The sequence below is a fragment of the Bos javanicus genome, chromosome 13 (genome assembly GCF_032452875.1).
Source record: "Bos javanicus breed banteng chromosome 13, ARS-OSU_banteng_1.0, whole genome shotgun sequence".
Classification (NCBI taxonomy): Eukaryota; Metazoa; Chordata; class Mammalia; order Artiodactyla; family Bovidae; genus Bos; species Bos javanicus.
Window position 1 is genome coordinate 36685862 of NC_083880.1, and position 26556 is coordinate 36712417.

Here is a 26556-nt window from a genome sequence, read left to right on the forward strand (position 1 = left end):
CCACAGTTCAATAGCATCAATTCTTCGGCACTCAGCTTTCTTCACAGTCCAACTCTCACATCCATACATGACCACTGGAAAAACCATAGCCTTGACTAGACAGACCTTTGTTGGCAAAGTAATGTCTCTGCTTTTCAATATGCTGTCTAGGTTGGTCATAACTTTTCTTCCAAGAAGTAAGCATCTTTTAAAGCCCTTTATTACTCCTTTAATTTTCATTTTTATAGCCTGCTATTACCTTGACAAAAAAGACCCTATTTTTAAAGCAAATTTCATATATATTTTAAATTATTTTTTGTGATTTTGTTTTGTATTTTTACTACTGTATTTTTGAGAGTCTAACCTCTACTCTAGATTTTTAATCTTTGCTTTTTGGTATTTGTTATCAATTTTGTACCTTTAAGAATCCAATCTTCAGTACCCATTTTTACTTAGGTGTGTGATTACTGGCTTGATTGCCCTCTCCCTCTGACTTTCCTTTTTCTCCCCCAGGTCACCTCTATCTCCTCCCTCCCCTTTCTCTTCTTTACCCAGTGCTGTGAATCTCTTTGGATATTCTGGGCTATGGAGAACACTTAGGGAACTGATTACTGGCTAGATCTGTCTCTCTCCTTTTAACTCCCCCTCTTCTCCTCCTGGTCATCTCTCCTTTCTCTGTCTTCTCTTCTCTGTGTAACTCAGTGAACCTTTCTGGGTGTTCCAGCCTGTGGAGAGCACATAGGGAATTGATTACTGGCTACATTGCTCTCCCCCCTTTTGATTCCTCCTCTTCTCCTCCTGGTCACCTCTATCTCCCTCATCCCTCTTCTCTTCTGTATGTAACTCTGCAAACCTCTCTGGGTGTCCCTCACTGTGGAGAATCTTTTCTCCATTAACCTAGATGTTTTATCATTGGTGTGGTATGGATGGAGAAGTCTTGAAGCTACTGTAAGAATAAGACTGAAAAACCGGAGGCAGGAGGCTTAAATCCAAAACTTGATAACACGAGAAAACTCCTGACTCCAGGGAACATTAATTGACAAGAGCTCATCCAAAAGCCTCCATACCTACACTGAAACAAAGCTCCACCCAAGAGCCAACAAGTTCCAGAGCAAGACATACCATGCTAATTCTCCAGCAGTGCAGGAACATAGCCCTAAGCATTAATATACAGGCTGCCCAAAGTCACATCAAACCTATAGACACCTCAAAACTCACTACTGGACACTTCATTGCACTCCAGAGAGAAGAAATCCAGCTCCACCCACCAGAACACTGATGCAAGCTTCCCTAACCAGGAAACCTTGACAAGCCACTCGTCCAATCCCACCCACAGGGAGGAACCTCCACAATAAAGAGGAACCACAAACTTCCAGCATACAGAAAGGCCACCCCAAACATAGCAATCTAAACAAGATGAAAAGGCAGAGAAATATTCAGCAGGTAAAGGAACAAGATAAATGCCCACCAAACCAAACAAAAGAGGAGGAGATAGGGAATCTACCTGAAAAAGAAATCAGAATAATGATAGTAAAAATGATCCAGAATTTTGAAAACAAAATGGAGTTACAGATAAACAGTCTGGAAACAAGGATTGAGAAGATGCAAGAAAAGTTTAACAAGGACCTAGAAGAAATAAAAAAGAGTCAATCAATAATGAATAATGCAATAACTGAGATCAAAAACACTCTGGAGGGAACCAACAGTAGAATAACCGAGGCAGAAGATAGAATAAGTGAGGTGGAAGATAGAATGGTGGAAATAAATGAAGCAGAGAGGAAAAAAGAGAAAAAGAATAAAAAGAAATGAGGACAACCTCAGAGACCTCTGAGACAATGTCAAATGCCCCAACATTCGAATCATAGGAGTCCCAGAAGAAGAACACAAAAAGAAAGGCCATGAGAAAATACTTGAGGAGATAATAGTTGAAAACTTCCCTAAAATGGGGAAGGAAATAGCCACCCAAGTCCAAGAAACCCAGAGAGTCCCAAATAGGATAAACCCAAGGTGAAACACCCCAAGACACATTTTAATAAAATTAATGAAGATCAAACACAAAGAACAAATGTTAAAAGCAGCAAGGGAAAAACAACAAATAACACACAAGGGGATCCCCATAAGAATAACAGGTGATCTTTCAATAGAAACTCTGCAGGCCAGAAGGGAATGGCAGGACATACTTAAAGTGATGAAAGAGAAAAACCTACAACCCAGATTACTGTACCCAGCAAGGATCTCATTCAAATATGAAGGAGAAATCAAAAGCTTTACAGACAAACAAAAGCTGAGAGTATTCATCATCACCAAGCCAGCTCTTCAACAAATGCTAAAGGATCTTCTATAGACAGGAAACACAGAAAGGCTTTATAAACTCGAACCCAAAACAAAGTAAATGGTAACGGGATCATACTTATCAATAATTACCTTAAATGTAAATGGGTTGAATGCCCCAACCAAAAGACAAAGACTGGCTGAATGGATACAAAAACAAGACCCCTATATATGCTGCCTACAAGAGAACCACCTCAAAACAAGGGACACATACAGACTGCAAGTGAAGGGCTGGAAAAAGATATTTCACACAAATGGAGACCAAAAGAAAGCAGGAGTAGCAATACTCATATCAGATAAAATAGACTTTGAAATAAAGACTGTGAAAAGAGACAAAGAAGGACACTACATAATGATCAAAGGGTCAATCCAAGAAGAAGATATAACAATTGTAAATATATATGCACCCAACATAGGAACACCACAATATGTAAGACAAATGCTAACAAGTATGAAAGGGGAAATTAATGGTAACACAATAGTGGGAGACTTTAATACCCAACTCATACCTATGGATAGATCAACTAAACAGAAAATTAGCAAGGAAACACAAACTTTAAATGATACAATGGACCAGTTAGACCTAATTGATGTCTGTAGGACATTTCACCACAAAACAATGAATTTCACCTTTTGCTCAAGTGCACACAGAACCTTCTCCAGGATAGACCACATCTTGGGCCTTAAATCTAGCCTTTGTAAATTTTAAAAAAAGTGAAATCATTCCAAGCATCTTTTCTGATCACAATGCAGTAATATTAGATGTCAACTACTGGAAAAATATTAAAAATACAAACATATGAAGGCTAAACAATACACTTCTGAATAAACAACAAATCACAGAGGAAATCAAAAAAGAAATAAAAAATCAAAATATGCATAGAAACGAATGAAAATGAAAACATAACAATCCAAAACCTATGGGATTCAGTAAAAGCAGTGCTAAGGGGAAGGTTCATAGCAATACAAGCTTACTGCAAGAAACAAGAGAAAAGTCAAATAAATAACTAATTCTACACCTAAAGCAACTACAAAAGGAAGAAATGAAGAACCCCAGGGTTAGTAGAAGGAAAGAAATCATAAAAATCAGGGCAGAAATAAATGAAAAAGAAACAAAGGAGACCATAACCAAAATCAACAGAGCTAAAAGCTGGTTCTTTGAGAAGATAAATAGACAAACCATTAGCCAGACTCATCAAGAAAAAAAGGGAGAAGAATCAAATCAGAAATTAAAGTGGAGAAATCACAACAGACAACACAGAAATACAAAAGATCGTAAGAGACTACTATCAGCAAATATATGCCAATAAAATGGACAACTTGGAAGAAATGGACAAATTCTTAGAAAAGTGGAACTTTTCAAAACTGAACCAGGAAGAAATAGAAAATCTTAACAGACCCACCACAAGCACAGAAATCAAAACTGTAATCAGAAATCTTCTAGCAAACAAAAGCCCAGGACCAGATGACTTCACAGCTGAATTCTACCAAAAATTTAGAGAAGAGATAACACCTATCCTATGCAAACTCTTCCAGAAAATTTCAGAGAAAGGTAAACTTCTAAACCCATTCTGAGTCCACCATCACCCTAATACCAAAACCAGACAAAGATGCCACAAAAAAAGAAAACTACAGGCCAATATCACTGAACATAGATGCAAAAATCCTTAACAAAATTCTAGCAAACAGAATCCAAAAACATATTAAAAAGATCATACATCATGACCAAGTGGGCTTTATCCCAGGGATGCAAGGATTCTTTAATATCTGCAAATCAATCATTGTGATACACCACATTAACAAATTGACAGATTAAAAACCATATGATTATCTCAATAGATGCAGAGAAGGCCTTTGACAAAATTCAGCATCCATTTATGATAAAAACCCTCCAGAAGGAATAGAAGGAACATACCTCAACAAAATAAAAGCCATATATGATAAACCCACAGCAAACATTATCCTCAGTGGTGAAAAATTGAAAGCATTTCCCCCAAATTCAGGAACAAGACAAGGGTGCCCACTCTTACCACTACTATTCAACATAGTTTTGGAAATTTTAGCCACATCAATCAGAGAAGAAAAGAAATAAAAGGAATCCAGATTGGAAAAGAAGAAGTAAAACTCTCACTGTTTGCAGATGACATGATCCTCTACATAGAAAACCCTAAAGACTCCACCAGAAAATTACTAGAGCTAGTCAATGAATATAGTAAAGTTGCAGGATATAAAATTAACACACAGAAATCCCTTGCATTCCTATACACTAACAATCAGAAAACAGAAAGAGAAATTAAGGTAACAATTCCATTCACCATTGCAACAAAAAGAATAAAATACTTAGGAATAAATCTACCTAAAGAAACAAAAGACCTATATATAGAAAACTATAAAACACTGGTGAAAGAAATCAAAGATGACACAAATAGATGGAGAAATATACTATGTTCATGGATTGGTAAAATCAATATGGTGAAAATGAGTATACTACCCAAAGCAATCTATAGATTCAGTGCCGTCCCTATCAACCTACCAACAGTATTCTCCAGAGAAATAGAACAAATAATTTCACAATTTGTATGGAAATACAAAAAAATCTCAAATAGCCAAAGCAATCTTGAGAAAGAAGAATGGAACTGGAGGAATCAACCTGGCTGACTTCAGACTATACTACAAAGCTACAGTCATCAAGACAGTATGGTACTGGCACAAAGACAGAAATATAGATCAATGGAATGAAATAGAAAGCCCAGAGATAGATCCACACACTTAAGGACACCTTATCTTTGACAAAGGAGGCAAGAATATACAGTGGAGAAAATACAATCTCTTTAACAAGAGGTGCTGGGAAAACTGGTCAAGCACTTGTAAAAGAATGAAACTAGAACACTTTCTAACACCATACACAAAAATAAATTCAAAATGGATTAAAGATATAAATGTAAGATCAGAAACTATAAAACTCCTAGAGGAGAACATAGGCAAAACACTCTCCAACATACATCACAGCGGGATCCTCTATGACTCACCTCCCAGAGTAATGGAAATAAAAGCAAAGATAAACAAATGGGACCTAAGTAAACTTAAATGCTTTTGCACAACGAAGGAAACTATAAGCAAGGTGAAAAGACAGCCTTCAGAATGGGAGAAAATAATAGCAAATGAAGCAACTGACAAAGAATTAATCTCAAAAATATACAAGCAGCTCCTGCAGCTCAATTCCAGAAAAATAAATGACCCAATCAAAAAATGGGCCAAAGAACTAAACAGACATTTTTCCAAAGAAGACATACAGATGGCTAACAAACACATGAAAAGATGCTCAGCATCGCTCATTATCAGAGAAATGCAAATCAAAACCACAATGAGGTACCATCTCACGGCAGTCAGAATGGCTGCCATCAAAAAGTCTACAAACAATAAATGCTGGAGAGGGTGTGGAGAAAAAGGAACCCCCTTACACTGTTGGTGCAAACTAGTACATCCACTATGGAGAACAGTGTGGAGATGCCTTAAAAAAACGAAATAGAACTGCCATATGACCCAGCAGTCCCACTGCTGGGCATACACACTGAGGAAACCAGATTTGAAAGAGACAATGTTCATCTTGTTCATCGCAGCACTGTTTACAATAGCCAGGATATGGAAGCAACCTAGATGTCCATCGGCAGATGAATGGATAAGGAAGCTGTGGTACATATACACAATGGAGTATTACTCAGCCATTAAAAAGAATGCATTTGAATCAGTTCTAATGAGGTCGATGAAACTGGAGCCTATTATACAGAGTGAAGTCAGTCAGAAAGAAAAACACCAATACAGTATACTAACGCATATATATGGAATTTAGAAAGATGGTAACGATGACCCTGTATGTGAGACAGCAAAAGAAACACAGATGTAAAGAATAGTCTTTTGGACTCAATGGGAGAAGGCAAGGGTGGGATGATTTGAGAGGGTAGTGTTGAAACGTGTATATTATCATATGTGAAGCGGATTGCTGGTCCAGGTTCGATACATGAGACGGGGTGCTCAGGGCTGGTGCCCTGGGATGACCAGTGGTGGGAGGGGGGTTCTGGATGGGGAACACATGTGCACCCATAGCTGATTCATGTCGATGTATGGCAAAAACTGCTACAGTAATGTAAAGTAATTAGCTTCCAATTAAATAAATTAGTTAAAAAAATAAAAAATCATGTGAAGTTAATTAGGGGAAACTTCATAGCGGTGGTACCATGTGTATTAAGAGAACTTTAAATGAATACTATAAAAAGGATAGAATCTGAAACATGTGACAGGCCTGAGTAAAGTGGACACTAGTTTTATGAAAGTCTGAAATGTACTTGCCTGGAGAATCCCAGGGACAGCAGAGCCTGGTGGGCTGCTGTCTATGGGGTCGCACAGAGTCGGACACGACTGAAGCGACTTAGCAGCAGCAGCAGCAGCTCCATTCAGGACCCTTTGTAAATTGGTGCCAAAGCAAAGAATAAAGGCCAATGTTGCCAACACCAAAGCAGTCAGAAGCACCTAGAGCACTTTGTGAAGTTTTAGCAAATGGGTTACAAGTTTCAGTGTATTTTTAGTGTTCCATGTTGTCCCCTTATTAAGAACGGGCTCCCTACTGGTCATGTGGGGACCCTCACCTATAGGGATTCCAAGAAGCACAGGTGATTGTATTTTGGACACAGACTCAGAGAGCTGAGAGAGGGGAGACTTGTGGGAGGTGAGACACCTTGCTCCTCTGATTCTCCCTGATTTGCGGGTATTTGACCTTGTGGCTCTCTTTGAAAGGGTGAGTCTGAAAATGATAAGTGTTTGGGCTCATCTGTTAACTGGGGGATGAATTATAAAATACTGCTTTTTCCATGTGCTCACTTTTTTTTCAGTTAAGAATTTACTAAACAAGGATTCAGTGCAAACCAGTATATTCCAAAAAGTATACTAAGCTTGAGAATGTCCAGAAAATCGACACAGGCCCTGCTGTGATGTTGGGTGGGCAAGGAGAACACAGGCAGTTGGGACTCAGGGTAGAAGACATAGACTGAAGGACCTTTCCAGTGATAGCAACCTGTGAAGACCTGTTTCTGGCCCAAAGAAATATTGGACAAGTGTTTCTCCATTATATAAAATTCATGGCTCTGCTTGCAGGACAGGACAGAAGGGACCTCTCAGGTGTCAGATGAGACTGAAACTCATAGTCATTCTCTGTCAGGAAAACATATCATTTGGGTGCATGATAATGATGGAATATTTGTACACATTTATATTTTTAATATTCTATTAGCATAAAGTAATTAATATAATTAATATTTCTTTAGGAGCAGAAATACACTAAGAGACACCCAAGTAGAAAAACATGGAGGAAAACTTGAAAAGTCCAGATCATCTGTTTCACCTGGAAGAGCACAGTTAATTCGGTGAGTTTCTATTAACGTGTGTGTTCTCAGTCATGTCCAACTGTTTGCGACCCTATGGACTGCAGCCCAGTAGGCTTCTTTGTCCACGGGATTCTCCAGGCAAGAATACTGGAGTGGGTTGCCATTTCTTCTCCAGAGGATCTTCTCGACCTGCAGATTGAACCCATGTCTTCTGAGTCTCCTGAATTGCAAACAGATTCTTTACCACTTGAGGATCAGTTCTTTAAAGCCACTCCTACATAACAGCTAGTTAATACTGATTAATGGTGCTTTACTTTCACATTAGGGTCTTATGATATCTATACTGATATAGTAGAAATGCTGTAAGAAGGGTAATAATGGGTTTCTTTAAATATATAGGATAATTTTCAATGTGGAGCTATTTTGGGGGGATAAAGTAGAAATTAATAGCTTTATTGCTTGGCCAGGCAAAGAGGGGTACAGTGGGCTTCTGCCCCAGAAAACTGTATGTCCCTAATGTGGAGTTAAATACAGTGATCTACTGGTATTAGCTAACTGTTTGTAAACACATATATTTAATGCAAAAAGCTGTTAACTGCATGTGTGTTCAGTTGCTCAGTCATGTTCAACTCTTTACAACCCTTTGGACTGTAGACTGCCAGGCTCCTCTGTCCATGGGATTTTTCAGGCAAAATACTGGAGTGGATCGCCATTTCCCACTCCAGGAGATCTTCCCAACCCAGGGAATGGTAGCAAAACAGGACTCTTAGCTAATCTCTTGCCTCTGTCATAGCAAAATCGTCATCTTTCTGAGCCTTACTTACTGATCACCAATGGCTCTGCTAATTCTAAAGTGACATATGTAATTTCTCATTAAAACAGCCATTAGTCAAAAACCAACTGTTAAGCTTCTTACCCAGTTTTCAGTTTGACAATAAAAGTGACATATCTGGGGAGAAAGTTCAGCTGCTTTTAAGTTTGGGAGGCAGGGAGAAATGGCAGGAATTTCATACTATAAAATTTGCACAGTTCAAAAGAAAACAAACTTTAAGACACTCTAAAACATATATGCCATCTTGGAAAGTTAGGAATAATAAATTATTCAAATTTTGACAATTCTTAAAAAATTCTTACTTTGAAATATTTGTAGAGTCACAGAAAGTTGCAGAGATAGTGCAGAGAGATCCCATATGCCCTTCACCTAGTTCCCCCCAACAGTTAAATCCTGCATTTTACATAACTACTGTACAAGATCAAAACCAAGAAATTAACATTGGTACAATGTATATGTGTTTTGCTATATCACTGTTCACTGAACCCAGGGTAGGCAACAAGCAAAGCTGGAAGAAAATGTAAGGAATCGTAGAAACTGCAGACACGTTTATTCTCTCCTGACTGGCATAGCAGCTGTAGCAGCAGACACGCTGTATTCTCTTGTGGTTGACCCAGCAGACACAGCCATAACACGTCCCTAACGCGGCCATAACATGGCCGTAACACAGACATAAGGCAGCCTCCAGGGCTTTTCGGGTACCAGAGCAGAAGTGGCCCACGGCCAAGTGGGTACATCGTGATACGGGTGTGCAGTGCTGTAAGTGATGTCAGCTGTCACATAACCATGTATTTATAAAACGTGGGGCAAGAGTGAGAGGCTGTGGGGCAAGAGAGCCTGACCACCACCATCTTGGCTAATTTGCTCTTTCCCTCCATTGGGACAATGCATAGTTCAGTGTCATTTTATCATGTGTAATTTGTTATGGTGACCGTGGCAACCAGGCTAGAGAACTGTTCACCCCATACGTGTCCTCCGGCTACCCTGTTATGGTCACAACCACTTTTGTTCCCCCATAATCCCCACTTCCTAGCAACAGTCATCTGCTTTCATAATTTTGTCATTTTGGACTGCCGTATAGATAGATTCATATGTTGTTTTTATATTGACTTATTTTCCAACACCATAATACCCTTGAGATCCACCTAATTGTTGCATGCATTTTGCTGAGTGGCATTCCATTGTATGGATATACCACAGCTTTTAAAGTTTTTCATGTATTAAGGCACATTTTAGCTGTTTGCAGCTTTTGGCTTTTAAAAATAAAACTGCTATAAACAATCACATACAGGTTTTTGTACAGATGAAAGTTTTTATTCCCCTAGGGTAAATGCCCAGTTGCTGATATATATGGTAATTGTGTTTTTAGCTTTTTAGGAAACTACTTAGCTTTTCCAGAGTGGTGGCACCATTTTGTGTTCCCACCAGTGATGTATGAGAGACTCAGTTCCCCTCATCCTCGCCAATATTTGGTTTTGTTGTTTTATTTTAGCTGTCCTAAAATCTGTGCGGTGACAGCTTATTGCAGTCTTTGCATTTCCCTAATGGCTCATGATGTTAATATCTTGTCATGAACTTATTGCTATCTGTTTACGCTCTTCAGTGAAATGTCTGTCTATATCTTTTGCTCATTTTTAATTGAATCATTTGTTTTTCAAAATGTTGAGTTTTGAGAGTTCTTCATCTATCTCTCTAGGATATCCTTCATTGTATATGTTAGTTTGCAGGTATTTTCTCCCTCTCTGTACCTTGTCTTTTCTTCCTCTTAATAGGGCCTCTGGGAGAACAGTTTTTGATGAAGTCTGATTTATTAGTTTTTCTTCTGTGGATTGTGCTTTTGATGTCATGTCTAAGAACTCTTCATGAAGCCCTTGATCCTGAAGATTATCTCCAATGATTTTTTCCTAAAAGTTGTAATAATTTTACATTTAAGGCTGGTATTCATTTTGAGTTTAATTTTATATAAAATTTATATATACATCAAGATTCTTTTTTGTAACCTACTGATGTTCAGTGTTTTCACCTTAGTCAAGCATCAGGTGGGTGTACTCGGGGCTATTTCTGAGTCTCCATTCTGTTCAGCTAATTTTTATATATAGCCCTAGCACACAATCTTGATAGCACACAATCTTGATTATTATAGCTCTATAGTTATTCTTGAAATCTGGTAAAGTGATTCCTCTCCCTTTATTATTTTATCCCAAAATTGTTTTGAGTTATTCTACTCATTTTCCTTTCCACATACATTTTAGAATGATCATGCTAAAAAAAAAAAAAAACTTACTGAAGATTTTAATCTGTGGAGTTGGAGAAGACTCTTGAGAGTCCCTTGGATTGCAAGGAGATCAAAACAGTCAATCCTAAAGGAAAACAATCCTGAATATTCATTGGAAGAACTGATGCTGAAGCCGAAACTCCAGTACTTTGGCCACCTGATGCGAAGAGCTGACTCATTAGAAAAGACCTGATACTGGGAAAGGCTGAAGGCAGGAAGAGAAGGGGACAACCGAAGAAAGATGGTTGGATGGCATCACCAACTCAATGCTATGCTATGCTAAGTCACTTAAGTCGTGTCCAACTCTGTGCGACCCCATAGACGGCTGCCACCAGGCTCCCCCGTCCCTGGGATTCTCCAGGCAAGAACACTGGAGTGGGTTGCCATTTCTTTCTCCAATGCATGAAAGTGAAAAGTGAAAGTGAAGACGCTCAGTCGTGTCCGACTCCTAGCGACCCCATGGACTGCAGCCTACCAGGCTCCTCCATCCATGGGATTCTCCAGGCAAGAGTACTGGAGTGGGGTGCCATTGCCTTCTCCAACCAACTCAATGGACATGAGTTTAAGCAAGCTCTGAGAGGTGGTGAAAGACAGGGAAGCTTGACGTACTACAGTCCATGCAGTTGCAGAGTCAGACACAGCTGAGTGACTGAACAACAACAACTGAAGATTTTGATAGAAGTTACGGTGAAACCCTATCTCAATTTTGAGAAAATTGGTATCTTTACTGTGTAGACTGTATGACTGTTTATTTAAGGCTTTGGTTTCTTTCACCAGCAGTTTGTAATTTTCAGCATAAAAGTCCAGTACATGTTTTGTTAGATTTACATCCAGAAGTAGAAACACCAGTACTGTTAACTATCAATGATCAAGGTAAAAGTTCTTCCTTCCTTTTTCTTAGTCTTAAGAGGACAGCATTCTGTCTTTCACCAGTAAGTATGATGATAGTTTTTGTGCTGCTGCTGCTGCTGCTGCTGCTGCTAAGTCCCTTCAGTCGTGTCCGACTCTGTGCGACCCCATAGATGGCAGCGCACCAGGCTCCGCCATCCCTGGGATTCTCCAGTTAAGAACACTGGAGTGGGTTGATATTTCCTTCTCCAATGCACTAAAGTGAAAAGTGAAAGTGAAGTCTCTCAGTCGTGTCCGACTCTTAGCGACCCCATGGACTGCAGCCCACCAGGCTCCTCCGTCCGTGGGATTTTCCAGGCAAGAGTACTGGAGTGGGGTGCCGTTGCCTTCTCAGAGTTTTTCTGCAGATATTCTTTAAGTTGAGGAAATTCCCCGCTACTCTTGTTTTTCTGAGAGTTTTAATACCACTGAGTGTTGAATTCTGTCACATGCTTTTTCTGCATCAATTAGTATGATCATTCCATTTTTCTTCTGTAGGTTGTTACTATAGTGGATTACACTGGTTGATTTTTGAATCCTGAAGCAGACTTGCATTCCTGGAATAAACTGCACTTGGTCCTTCTTTACATATATATAGCTTTCAGTTCAGTTCAGTTCAGTCGCTCAGTCGTGTCCGACTCTTTGCGACCCCATGAATCGCAGCACGCCAGGCCTCCCTGTCCATCACCAACTCCCAGAGTTCACTCAGACTCATGTCCATCGAGTTGGTGATGCCATCCAGCTATCTCATGCTCTGTCGTCCCCTTCTCCTCCTGCCCCCAATCCCTCCCAGCATCAGGGTCTTTTCCAATCCAGCTCTTTGCACGAGGTGGCCAAAGTATTGGAGTTTCAGCTTCAGCATCAGTCCTTCCAGTGAAGACCCAGGACTGATCTCCCTTAGGATGATGGACTGGTTGGATCTCCTTGCAGTCCAAGGGACTCTCAAGAGTCCTCTTCAACACCACAGTTCAAAAGCATCAATTCTTTGGCGCTCAGCTTTCTCCACAGTCCAACTCTCACATCCATACATGACCACTGGAAAAACCATAGCCTTGACTAGATGGACCTTTGTTGGCAAAGGAATATCTCTGCTTTTGAATATGCTGTCTAGGTTGGTCATACCTTTCCTTCCAAGGAGTAAGCATCTTTTAATTTCATGGCTGCAGTCACCATCTGCAGTGATTTTGGAGCCCCAAAAATAAAGTCTGACGCTGTTTCCCCATCTATTTGCCATGAAGTGATGGGACCAGATGCCATGATCTTCGTTTTCTGAATGTTGAGCTTTAAGCCAACTTTTCACTCTCTTCTTTCACTTTCATCAAGAGGGTTTTTAGTTCCTCTTCACTTTCTGCCATAAGGATGGTGTCATCTGCATATCTGAGGTTATTGATATTTCTCCTGGCAATCTTGATTCCAGCTTGTGCTTCTTCCAGCCCAGCTTTACATATATATATTTATATGTGCTTAACATTTTGTTAAGGATTTTTGCATCTACACTCATGAAGGATATTCAATAGCAGTGTTTTGTTTCTGTATGTACTTCAGTTTTGATATCAGACTTCATAAAATGAGTTCAGTTCTCTTCTGTTTTCTGGAAGAGATTGTGTAAAATTCGTGTTTGTTTTTTTATGCTTGGTAGAATTCTCCAGTGAAATCATCTGAAACTGAAGACACTTGTTTTTTAAGTTATGAATTAATTCCATTAGTAGCCATGAAAGTGAAAGTGAAGTCACTCAGTTGTGTCTGACTCTTTGCGACCCCATGGACTGTAGCCTATCAGGGTCCTCCATCCATGGGATTTTCCAGGCAAGAATGCTGGAGTGGGTTGCCATTTCCTTCTCCAGGGGATCTTCCCAACCCAGGGATCGAACTCAGGTTGAACCCAGGTCTCTCGCATTGCAGGCAGGCACGTTACCGTTTGAGCCACCAGGGAAGCCTGCTGCTGCTGCTGCTGCTGCTAAGTCACTACAGTCGTGTCTGACTCTGTGCAAACGTAGACAGCAGCCCACCAGGCTCCCCCATCCCGGGGATTCTCCAGGCAAGAATTATGTGTTTCGTATTGGTTAAGTGACAGTAATTTGTACCTTTAAAGAAATCAATTTCTTTAAATTATCAGTTTAGTCTGTGTTCAGTTGTTCATAGTTTTATTATCTTTTTGTTGTCAGCAGGATCTGAAGTGATATGCTACATCTCATTCATTTCTGATACTGGAAATTTGTGTCTTCTCTTTTTCTTTGTCAGTCTTGTTAGAGGTTTGTCAATTTTATTGATCTTTTCAAGAAGCAGTTTTTTAAATTGATTTTTCAAGTTGTTTCTGTTTTCAGTTTTGTTCGTTCTTTTCTTTATTAGTTTCTTTTCTCTCTTTGCTTTGGGTTTGTTTTGCTCTTCTTTTTCTAGTTTCTTTAGATGTGAGTTTAGATTACTGAATTGAGACTTCTCTTTTCTTCAGTTCAATTCAGTTGCTCAGTTGTGTCTGACTCTTTGAGACCCCATGGACTGGAGTATGCCAGGCTTCCCTGTCCAGCACCAACTCCCAGAGCTTGCTCAAACTCACGTACATTGAGTTGGTGATGCCATTCAACCATCTCCTCCTCTGTCATCCCCTTCTCCTTCTGCCTTCAATCTTTCCCAGCATCGGGATCTTTTCCAGTGAGTCAGTTCTTTGCATCATGTGGCCAGAGTATTGGAGCTTCAGCTTCAACATCAGTTCTTCCAATGAACATTCAGGGTTAATTTCCTTTAGGATTGACTGTTTTGATCTCCTTGATGTCCAAGGGACTCTCAAGAGTCTTCTGCAACACCACAGTTTAAAAGCATCAATTCTTTGGTGCTCAGCCTTCCCTAAGATCCAACTCTCACATCCATACATGACTACTGGAAAAAGCATACCTTTGACTAGACAGAAGTTTGTCAGAAAATAATGTCTTTTGCACAGAGTTGGACATGATTGACACGACTTAGTAGCAGCAGCAGCTTTTTAACATGCTGTTAAAAAGGTTTGTCATAGCTTTTCTTTCAAGGAGCTAGTGTCTTTTAATTTCATGGCTGAAGTCACCATCTGCAGTGATTTTGGAGCCCAAGAAAATAACTCTCACTGTTTCCATTGTTTCCCCACCTATTTGCCATGAAGTGATGGGACCAGATGCCATGATCTTAGTTTTCTGAATGTTGCGCTTTAAGCCAACTTTTTCACCCTCCTCTTTCACTTTCATCAAGAGGCTCTTTAGTTCCTCTTCACTTTCTGCCATAAGGGTGGTGTCATCTGCATATCTGAGATTATTGATATTTCTCCCAGCAATCTTGATTCCAGCTTGTGCTTCATCCAGCCTGGCATTTTTCATGATGTACTCTGTATATAAGTTAAAGAAGCAGAGTGACAGTATACAGCCTTGATGTACTCCTTTCTGAATTTGGAACCAGTCTTTTGTTCCAGATCCAGTTAAACTGTTGCTTCTTGATTTGCATACAGACTTCTCAAGAGGCAGGTCAGGTGGTCTGGTATTCCAATCTCTTGAAGAATTTTCCACAGATTGTTGTGATCTACACAGTCAAAGCTTATGGTGTACCCCTTAATAACATATATATATATATATATATACACACACACACACACCCCTTAATAACATATATATATATATATATATATGTATTGGAGAAGGCAATGGCACCCCACTCCAGTAATTTTGCCTAGAAAATCCCCATGGACGGAGGAGCCTGGTAGGCTGCAGTCCATGGGGTCGCTAGAGTCGGACACGACTGAGTGACTTCACTTTCACTTTTCACTTTCATGCAATGGAGAAGGACATGGCAACCCACTCCAGTGTTCTTGCCTGGAGAATCCCAGGGACGGGGAAGCCTGGTGGGCTGCCGTCTATGGGGTCGCACAGAGTCGGACACAACTGAAGTGATGCAGCAGCATATATATATATATATATATATGTATGTATATATAGTGGAATGATTGCAATAGGTTCAGTTAATTTTCATCTCCTTATATAGTTACAAGTAATTCTTTCCTCATGATGAGAACTTAGATTTACTCTCTAAGCAACTTTCAAATACACCCCACAGCAGTGTTAATTGTAGTCAATATGTTGTGCATTACATCCTTAGTACTTATTTATCTTATAAGTGTGTACCTTTTGACCTTCTTCCTCCAATTTCTCCTCCCTCCAACTCTGGTAACCACAAGTCTGATTTCTATGAATTTGGTTGTTTTTTGCTTTTTTTTTTTTTTTTCCTCTGAGATTCCACATATAAGTGAAGTGATATAGTATTTGTTTTACTCTGACTAATTTCACTTAGTATAACGCCTTCCAGGTCTACTAATCTGATCTATCAGATTTTTCTCTGTAACCAATTCAGGTTTCCTAACATCTTTTGGACAAGAGAATACATAAATCTGACACTCAGTTCATGTGTCTTGTTTCGTTGGACCAGGCACTTTGGTTCAGGATTTCACCGCACTGTGGCTCAGAGAGCACAGTTGTACCATTCTGACTTTTGAAAGTACAAGAATTGGAGCTCTGTGTGCCAAAAAGTCTTTGAGAAATTAAGAAAATGGTAGAACCTTTAGAATTAATGAAACTGGACAACTACCTGTCCTCCTACTATGCTTCCAAATGGAAAAAATAAAATAAAAAAGATGTTTATGGAGAGCACATCTGGGGGGATAGAGAGAGAAAGAAAGAAAATAAGAGTGAATTCAATATGTTCCATGTGTCCATGACCTTGATATTGAGTTAAAAGCCTCAGAGCAGGATGGAATAAAGTGAACTAACTGTCTTTGGTAAGGGAAAAAATGCCTTTCCCTTTGGGGCACTGTCAGTGTTGCCCAACTGAACTTCCTGCAGTAATAGAAATGGTTTATTTCTGAGCTGTCCTGTGTGCTAGCCACTCGACATACATGACTGTTGAGCAGTTGCAGTGTGGCCAGTGCAGTTGGAAAACTGAATTTTCAATTGTATTCAATTTCAAGTAAAGAAATGGAAGAAACACAAATATAAATAGCCACCCATTATTTAAGTTATTTTATCACTATGACAAGTGGGAGTCTTAGGTCATTTACCTAATACCTTTTTCATTTTTTACTACTTTTTTATTATTATTATTGTACCATAGCAATAATATTGAAATGCACCTGCTATAAAGGCATGTGTTTATTCATCACCTCATGTAGATGTTAACAAAGATCTTCCACAATTCTGATGGTGTTGGTATCTTATCCATAGTTTATGTATCAATGTATGTTGCTGAAATAGTAACATAAGCATACTGTAGCATAAACATACTTATTATATGTTGTTGTTCCTAGTAAGAGTGTTGAAAAGATTGAGGAAATTATTAGTGACAGCTCCTCAGAAAGTGAGGAAGATGAAGAACAACCTGATCATCGTCAGGAAGCAAATGCAGATTTGCCATCAGAATATTGGCAAATTCAGAAGCTGGTGAAATATTTGAAGGTGAGAGAGAAACTTTTTATACTGTATTTGCAATGTTTATTTTAAATTTTTTCCCCAAAATATATATTCTGCTTTCAAGTTTACTATATATTTCTTTCAAGTAACGGTAGTAACTATCCCTATTATTATTTAAGTGTGCACATGGGAAGGTCTTATTACTCTGAGGATAGTGAGATTTGTCCTCATGGAGCAGTTGGGCTGCCTGGTACCAGCCCTCTCCCCTAGGTGGGGAGAAGGCAGTGGACCATGGCAGCCGTCAGATATTGTGACTTACACCACTGTGTGACTAGCAGGATGGCATGATGGAAAGAGCAAGGGGTTTTGAAGTTGGACTTAGACTGAATTCTAGATTGTGTTGCTAACTATCTGTGACTGTTGAAAAGTATGGTTTGCAGCCTTAATCTTCCTGACCCATGGGGTAAAATTAGTAATATCCACTCTAGGATTATTTTAAGGACTGAGAAAACACAGGTGAAAGATGTGGTGTGGTGTCTGATACATTGTAGGTACTTAAAATATGTGTTTCTGCTACTCTCTTACGTGAGATGCCATGTGTGAAAACATTTTGTAATAATAAATAAATGACCCATATAATATTGTATTTAAGTCCTCAGATAAGGGTGGGGCAAGGAAAATGATTTGCTCAAACCCAGATCAATATTAATTTCTGATGTTGGACAGTGAATCTTGGTAATAGCTAGGCCCTGTCTAAAGTTACCATCCAGAAGTCCTTTTGAAAACAACACTCTGACTTACCTCAGCTTGTCCTCCTCCATTTGCTAGGCTTTGCATATTTAAAGAAATTTACATGACTCCTAAATTACTAAAGGGTACTTTTCCTGTACCTTTGAGGTCATCCCAAGCTGACAGCTCAAACAGTCTATATGCATATTTTCATGAATTCAGAAAAGCTCCTCCCTCCCGCCAGGTGAGCAATCTGATAGGTATAAGTAAGCTAAAAAAGTTTTTCCTAAAAGAAAAATATGTCCACTTCCTCTGTTGGCATCATCTCAGCTGCAACTCTAAGCACGTCTCAGAGAATTCTTTTATGTTTTCCTGAATCCTGAGAAAAATTAGTCAAGAAATTGGGAAAATGGGAAATTAGAATTAAAGTTGACAGTTAAAGTTTGGTAATCTTCCTGAAGACATGACAGGTTCAAAGGAATCTACTGACATCATGGAGAGCAGGACAAGTTGATTATCTTAGTGATCATTCTACAGTGTTTGTGGTTGTCAAAGCAACACACTGTGCACATGAGATATACCAAGGATTCCCAATGTATCAGGGTCCCCTGTATCAGGCCGTGGCCTGTTAGCAACTGGGCACACAGCAGGAGGTGAGTGGCAGGCTAGTGAGTGAAGCTTCATCTGTATTTACAGCCGCTCCCTATCACTTGCATTACCACCTGAGCTACGCCACCCGTCAGGTCAGTGGCAGCACTAGATTCTCATAGGAGTGCGACCCCTACTGTGAACATCGCATGTGAGGCGTGCAATGTTTTCCATGAAACTGGTCCCTGGTGCTAAAAAGGTTGGGGACTGCTGAGATATACAATTATATTTGCCAGTTATCCCTCAATAAAGTTTAGAAAAAGAAAATTCTGGCAGCAGAATCAAAGGTGGAGGTAGACATTTCCAGGCATCAGGACAGGAGCCAGTGAGAGATAAGTGGTCTCAGCCCAGGCGGTCAGCCTCACTTATTGCCGTGCCCCAAATGTGTCCGTGCAGGATGGTGAGTCATTCTTGTAAAAATAAATGGTACATTTATATGCATCATATCCTTTACACAAATCCTATTAGTGGTGTTCTAAGAAATAACAAATTTGTGAAGCGAAATAAGTCATTAAATGTGAAATTTTGACCTGTGATTCTTGTAGCCTTGCTGAACTTGCTGGAAATCTCAACGGTAAGTCATTTAGATGTACTCGGACACTTTTTCAGTGTTTAAATATTCACTGTATTGTGTATACTGTGTATTACAATTTGTTCTTTGCTAGTAATTTAACAGAAGAAATCCAAAGTGAGGAAGATGTGAATGTACGTTGTGCAACAGTCCATCATGATGCCAGAAACTGATGTAAAATTTGAGTTAGCAAATGATCTGATTATCTAATGATAATTAGCAAACCATGTATCCTCAATGGTTAAATCAGAATCAGGGCAAGCAGATAAAATATTTTCATCATTGAAAAAGAAAATGAGGGTATATGAAGCAAACCCTAATGCCCACCTTGGCTCTGCTTTTGAAAGCTTCTTAACAATTTGACTGCTGTCAATGCAAAATGAAAGAAAAAATTTTTTAATATCGGACATATTTGTACTGAAATAAAAATCAAGACTATTGGATAGGACAATTGATGCTTTGCTTTGTGTATTTTAAAATTGTATTTTAAGCATATCTTATAAATGTTAAATATTTTACTTTTTTCTTTCAACTTTTTAAATGGATTTTATTTACCATTTATTTTGTGTGATATTCCCTCTTCTAGTGTTTACTGTTATCAAATATCAGGTGGAGATCACTTTTACATGGGATTGTAATATGTATAGTGTTTTTTTTTCCTTACAAAAAACCTCTGAAATTTTTAGTATTTCTATCACAAAAAAGACGTGTGGTTTATTACAGAAATAATTTACCATTATAGTCATCCTTACTATTTAGTTGCATGTAAATAAATAAAATTTAGCAACACATATGAAATAACATGATTTCAGGAATTCCTGAGAACTTCTGGGAATTCCAGTTTCTTATTCTGGAATCTGGAAGATTCACATTTGCTGGGAATTTGGAGGCAGTCTTGTGGAGCACAGGCTGACGTTTCGGTCCCACAGTTCTGCCCCCACCTTGGCAGGAGTCTTTGTGCACAAACCACCCAATCAGCACAGTGGCCAGTCCTGCAGGCAGGGCAGCCATGTGCAGACTCTGGAGACCTTCCTGGCCTTTCCTGAATCACAGGGCCACCCATGGCCTCTACGCACAAGGAGTGTGTTATCTGAGGACGCTCTGGCCACAGAGATGTCTGCCACCAACACTTGAGTCAGGCACTGGGGCTTGGACACGGCCTCTGGAAGAAGATTTGGAAGAGCCCTGGTGTTTATGCATAGAATTTGGGTCTGTTAACTTTTTTTCATTAATAAAACGAGATAAAGAGTCCAAACAGCAGAAGCATCAGCCAGGTCAGAAGGCAGAATAATGGAGCAGTTAGAAAGACAACCTTCAATGTCAACAAGTCTTCAACTGAGTTGGGCTTCCACCACCTACTATCTCAGCAGCCTTGGGGGTGCTGGCCATCCTCTGTAAGCTTTGGTCTCCTAATTGTTCCAGATGGCAAGATAAAAGATCTCACCTTTTAGGATTATTATTAGTATTAGGTGAGATCTAACACATCTAAGTGCTTTAGCATGAAGGGCTCAGCCCCTGTTAGCAATGATAAATCTTTCTATTGCACATTATTATTATAAACAACGTAAGGTGGGGAGTCTAATGACCCGCACAGATGGTCTTCGGCTTTTGCTTTAAGATTCTGGTAACCAATAAAAGGAAGAAATACAGTGAGTTCATACAGTGAGGGACTCTTTCCATCATAAGGTAAAAACAATCCCCTTGCCAATGAGTGTAACTGATCCTGGTGCTAAGAACAGAAAGAATTTCCTCCTCAAGAGCGTAAGGGGGCAGACAGTGGGTTGGTGGTGCCCCATGTCCTCCACAGTATCCTCCCCATGAACACCGCTAAGAGTGTCTCATTATTGAGTCACTAGCTTGCATTTTTCAACTATTTGGGATAAATGCATATAGTGGTGGATCAAAAAGAGATGCACTGTTGTGCTCCCAGAACAGCTCAGGAAAGCGTGTATTGATGAAGTGCTACTCAAACTCACACAAGTTACCCCTCAGTAACTCATGTGCAAATGTGATACTTTTGGCCAGACAGTAAATGGCTTGAAATTATTATAGTTCCCCACAGGTAAATATTCTTAACATAGCCAATAAAAGAAAAAGTATATCTACAAAAGCTTTCAGGATTTTCAACACAGTTAAATGTTTTTCTGTGGAGACACAAAAGGATATGAAAAATCTATGAAATGCAAATTTGAACGTCTCTAGATAATCTCAAAATAAATAAATCTCATACAGTAATTTACAAAATTATGTAAATTTAGACTTCTTCCAGCAGAGAAATGTTCATGTTGACCTGACTCTTCACTTACCATTTTCCAAGTACAGCAATGTCTGTGATTGTTGAAAAAGTTTTGATGAGTTCATTAATAGCCAAACAAGTAAATGAGTGATACAGCTTAGTATTTATCCAGAGCTATGAGCTCAGATCTTGGCACATGATAAAGGGACTAAGTCTTTAATGATTTGGCTTTGACACACATCCATTTCAACTTCGACATTTTACATCTGTGTATATTCTTTTAATCTGGAGTTTTAGAACACAATTTAATTTTTAAACTAATGGATACATTGCATTTTTATTCCCCAACCTTCCAATGTCTTTTCCCCCACATCACTGGTGACTCTGGGCTTCAATTCTAAATGAAGTAATAAGCTCCTTATTCAGCTACCTTCTGTACTTACCTTCTCACAGGTTGTCTATCTCATTAGCTACAGCTGATTAATCTCATTTCTGAATCTTGCAGGATGTCTTCAAATGAGCACAGGCTTGCCTCTCAATCTTTTGCTCAGGAGGGACAGTGACAAAATGAGCTTCCCAAGGGGCCAGACCATCCTTCACTCTCAGCTCCTTGAGAATAGTGCTGTTCCCTCTGCTGTTGGTGTCGTTCTCCACCTTCTCTTGCTCCCCCTTCTCCTCCCTTTTTTGACCCCTTCTCCTTGGAGACGTATTGTTTCCTTGCCACATTTGTATGAATATTATCTTCTCCCCATTCATGGTTGCTTCAAAATCTTGCAACAAAAATATTTTGCTATATATGAGTATCAGTGATTGGGGGAAACAGTTGCTAAGGTCTATACCCCACACTAACACTAAAAATACAGCAAGTTTTACTCATTTCTAAGTCAGAAATGTATTGGGCACCTTTGTGAGATAGGAGGCAAGTTGGGGGATTTGTTGTGTCTTGGAAATGTGGATTTCTTCATCACAAGTATTCTAATATTGTTAATATAAGTAGGTACTCTTTGGGCTTCCCAGGTGGTATCAGTGGTAAAGAACCCACCTGCCAATGCAAGAGATGTAAGAAATGAGGGTTTGATCCCTGGGTTGGGCAGTTCCTCTGGAGGAGGGCACAGCAACCCACTCCAGGATTCTTGACTGGAGAATCCCATCTGGGGATTCTGGGGAGCCTGGCAGACTACAGTCCATAGGGTCGCAAAGAATCGGACATGACTGAAGTGACTTAGCACACATGCATGCAGGTACTCTTTAGTAACATGATAAAAAATGTTAAAAGATCATAATTATAAGTAGATCTACATTTCATACACCTTAGTGCAGTAGTCCTCAGCCTTTTTGGCATCAGGGAAAGGTTTCGTGGAAGACAATTTTTCTATGAACCAGGAATGGGAGGGTGGTTAGGGGATGATTCCAGCACACTGCATTTATTGTGTACTGTATTTCTATTATTATTACATCAGCTCCACCTCAGATCATCAGGCATTAGATTTCAGAGGTTGGGGACCTCTGCCTTGTTGTTCAGTTCAGTTCAGTTGCTCAGTCGTGTCCGACTCTTTGTGACCCCATGAATCACAGCAAGCCAGGCCTCCCGTCCATCATCAACTCCCAGAGTTTATTCAAACTCATGTCCATCGAGTCGGTGATGCCATCCAGCCATCTCATCCTCTGTCGTTCCCTTCTCCTGCCTCCAATCCCTCCCAGCATCAGAGTCTTTTCCAATGAGTCCACTCTTCACATGAGGTGGCCAAAGTATTGGAGTTTCAGCTTTAGCATCAGTCCTTCCAAAGAACACCCAGGGCTGATCTCCTTTAGAATGGACTGGTTGGATCTCCTTGCAGTCCAAGGGACTCTCAAGAGTCTTCTCCAACACCACAGTTCAAAAGCATCAATTCTTCGGCGCTCAGCTTTCTTCACAGTCCAACTCTCACATCCATACATGACCACTGGAAAAACCATAGCCTTGACTAGACGGACCTTTGTTGGCAAAGTAATGTCTCTGCTTTTGAATATGCTATCTAGGTTGGTCATAACTTTCCTTCCAAGGAGTAAGCGTCTTTTAATTTCATGACTGCAGTTACCATCTACAGTGATTTTGGAGCCCCCAAAAATAAAGTCTGCCACTGTTTCCACTGCTTCCCCATCTATTTGCCATGAAGTGATGGGACCAGATGCCATGATCTTCGTTTTCTGAATGTTGAGTTTTAAGCCAACTTTTTCACTCTCCTCTTTGACTTTCATCAAGAGGCTTTGTAGTTCCTCTTCACTTTCTGCCATAAGGGTGGTGTCATCTGCATATCTGAGGTGATTGATATTTCTCCCGGTAATCTTGATTCCAGCTTGTGCTTCTTCCAGTCCAGCATTTCTCATGATGTACTCTGCATATAAGTTTAATAAGCAGGGTGACAATATACAACCTTGACGTATTCCTTTTCCTATTTGGAACCAGTCTGTTGTTCCATGTCCAGTTCTAACTGTTGCTTCCTGACCTGCATATAGGTTTCTCAAGAGGCAGGTCAGGTGGTCTGGTATTCCCATCTCTTTCAGAATTTTCCACAGTTTATTGTGATCCACACAGTGTTACTGCCTTGGTGTGCTGCTAAGTCACTTCAGTCGTGTCCAACTCTGTGCGACCCCATAGACGGCAGCCCACCAGGCTCCTCTGTCCCTGGGATTCTCCAGGCAAGAACACTGGAGTGGGTTGCCATTTCCTGCTCCAGTGCATGAAAGTGAAAAGTGAAAGTGAAGTCGCTCAGTTGTGCCCGACTTAGCGACCCCATGGACTGCAGCCTACCAGGCTCCTCTGTCCATGGAATTTTCCAGGCAAGAGTACTGGAGTAGGGCTGCCATTGCCTTCTCCAACTGCCTTGGTGTAAGTATCCTTAAAACTGAAGAATGAATTTCTGGATCCAGAATTGAAAGCCTGTTGGAATCCATTTCTTTGTGGGTTGAAGGTGGTTTGGATATGGAATTTAAAACTATAGGATCGGGAAATTCAAGAGAATATAGAGGAGACTAGAAAATGGTTGGTGAACTTTTAGATAGCTGGAAGGGATCTCAGAGGCTGGCTTTAGAATCCTGCTTTATCTACTCTATGGGCATTTTTTTTTTTCTTTTTCTTCAAATTTTTTTTTCCTAATTTTATTTTATTTTTAAACTTTACATAATTGTATTAGTTTTGCCAAATATCAAAATGAATCCACCACAGGTATACATGTGTTCCCCATCCCGAACCCTCCTCCCTCCTCCCTCCCCATACCATCCCTCTGGGCCGTCCCAGTGCACCAGCCCCAAGCATCCAGCATCGTGCATCGAACCTGGACTGGCAACTCGTTTCCTACATGATATTTTACATGTTTCATTGCCATTCTCCCAAATCTTCCCACCCTCTCCCTCTCCCACAGAGTCCATAAGACTGTTCTATACATCAGTGTCTCTTTTGCTGTCTCGTATACAGAGTTATTGTTACCATCTTTCTAAATTCCATATATATGCATTAGTATACTGTATTTATGTTTTTCCTTCTGGCTTACTTCACTCTGTATAATAGGCTCCAGTTTCATCCACCTCATTAGAACTGATTCAAATGTATTCTTTTTAATGGCTGAGTAATACTCCATTGTGTATATGTACCACAGCTTTCTTATCCATTCATCTGCTGATGGACATCTAGGTTGCTTCCATGTCTTGGCTATGGGCATTTTGGAGGGATGTCATTTGAGGATAAGACCTCTGCCCCCGCAGCCCCAGGCTCATCTGGGATGACATTAGCAAGCAGATTTGGAGCCCTTCTGGGAAGTGCTTTGTTCCTCTGGACTTATTCTTGAGTACTTGCTGCCCTAATGGAGGAATCCAGGGTGTGTTCCCCAGGGCCACTTCCCCAGGCGTAACTCCTCCCTGCAGGATGACTGTTTCTGCACCTGAGATTTTGATCCAGGTCCACCCTGGGGAAACAGGCAGACAAAAGCATTGCTTTAAAAAGCTGAGTTCAGCAGCAGGTGGTTTGCAAAATGAATCCCAGTGGAAAGACCGGAAGCCAGTGACCTGTGGCCCTGATGGAGGGTGTTGGGGCCGTGGAATGGAGTAGTGTTCTTGGGAGCAGTCAGGAAAGGGCCAAGAGAGAAGCCAGGCCAGTTTCTCAGGAGGGTCTGGGGTGGTGCAGATTAAGTTTGGAAAGAGTGAAATATCCAAATAGAAAGATCCATACGGTAGTTGGAAATAAAGGGTTGACGCTCCAATTATTGGTTAGAAATGGGGTTACCTTTTTGGTAGAGGAATGAAAGGCTTAGGAAAATGTGGAGCAGATGAGCCTGTTTGTGTCTTTTTATTCATGATTGAATGTGACCTCTTAACAAGCTAATCAGAAGCTACAGTGCTTGAATTAGTACATACAACCAACACTGTTTATGAATCAAAATATTTATGTTAAATGGTAGCCTTTAAATATTAGTTTGCCACCTTATAAGCAGATTGCTTTTTTAGTCCTTTTTTTTTTTTTTTTTAATCTTAAAGAAAGTAACATTTGGGACTTTCCTAGCAGTCCAGTGGTTAAGACTTCGCCTTACAATGCAGGAGGTGTGGGTTTGATTCCTTGTCAGGGAGTTAGGATCCTGCATTGCCTTGTGGCCAAAAAACCAAAACACAAACAATATTGTAACAAAACAATAAGGACTTTAAAAATGGTCCACATTAAAAAAAAATCTTTAAAAAGTGGTAACATTTTATTTGGTTATTTTATGCAACCAGTTAGTGGATTAAAAAGATTAATTAAAGGAAGACAAAAATTTAAAGTTTTTGAAACTGAAGAGAAAAAAAAGTGTTTATTTTAAAGTCATTTTCTCTTCAATTGATAACTCCTTCATGTTAACACTGTGAAGAGCTAGATATATAAAGGCTGGGGAAAGAAGGGCTTGTTAAATTCAGAAATGTGGTAGCAGCCTAGAGTATGATGCTGGGGCAAACTTTGTTCCCAAGTTCTAGAAGGGTGACCATGGCATCTGATCACAGGTCACTCAGCAGAGAGTGGCTGGCGTGGACTGCTGAGTGACAGCTTATGATCATGGCAAGGCATCACATATTAATCCTCTCCTGCCATCCATGATGTGTGGTGAGAGCTAGTGACTACTTTATTTATTCTATGCGGTTAAACTTGTGTGGGTTTCACCTTTCATGTGAGCCAAGGATCTTGCTGGTTCCTCTTCTGTTATGTATCCACAAGCTCTGTATCCTCAGGCCATGAGATGTGAAGATACATGGTGGTTCCCCAGCTCAGCAG

The 26556-nt window shown here is 40.0% G+C and overlaps 1 protein-coding gene across 6 annotated transcripts in view; it reads left to right on the top strand.

Moving 5' to 3' along the window:
• ODAD2 (outer dynein arm docking complex subunit 2) overlaps nucleotides 1-26556 on the top strand; it is a 173443-nt gene that overhangs the window by 31403 nt on the left and 115484 nt on the right. For 5 of the 6 annotated variants that reach the window (XM_061436262.1, XM_061436260.1, XM_061436261.1 and 2 more), the window contains 2 exons: nucleotides 7629-7727; nucleotides 16998-17145. In XM_061436262.1, the coding sequence (XP_061292246.1) occupies nucleotides 7629-7727; nucleotides 16998-17145 (247 nt within the window). Of the gene's footprint in view, nucleotides 1-7628; nucleotides 7728-16997; nucleotides 17146-26556 lie in introns of those variants that run through there. The other variant, XM_061436266.1, reaches the window with a different exon arrangement.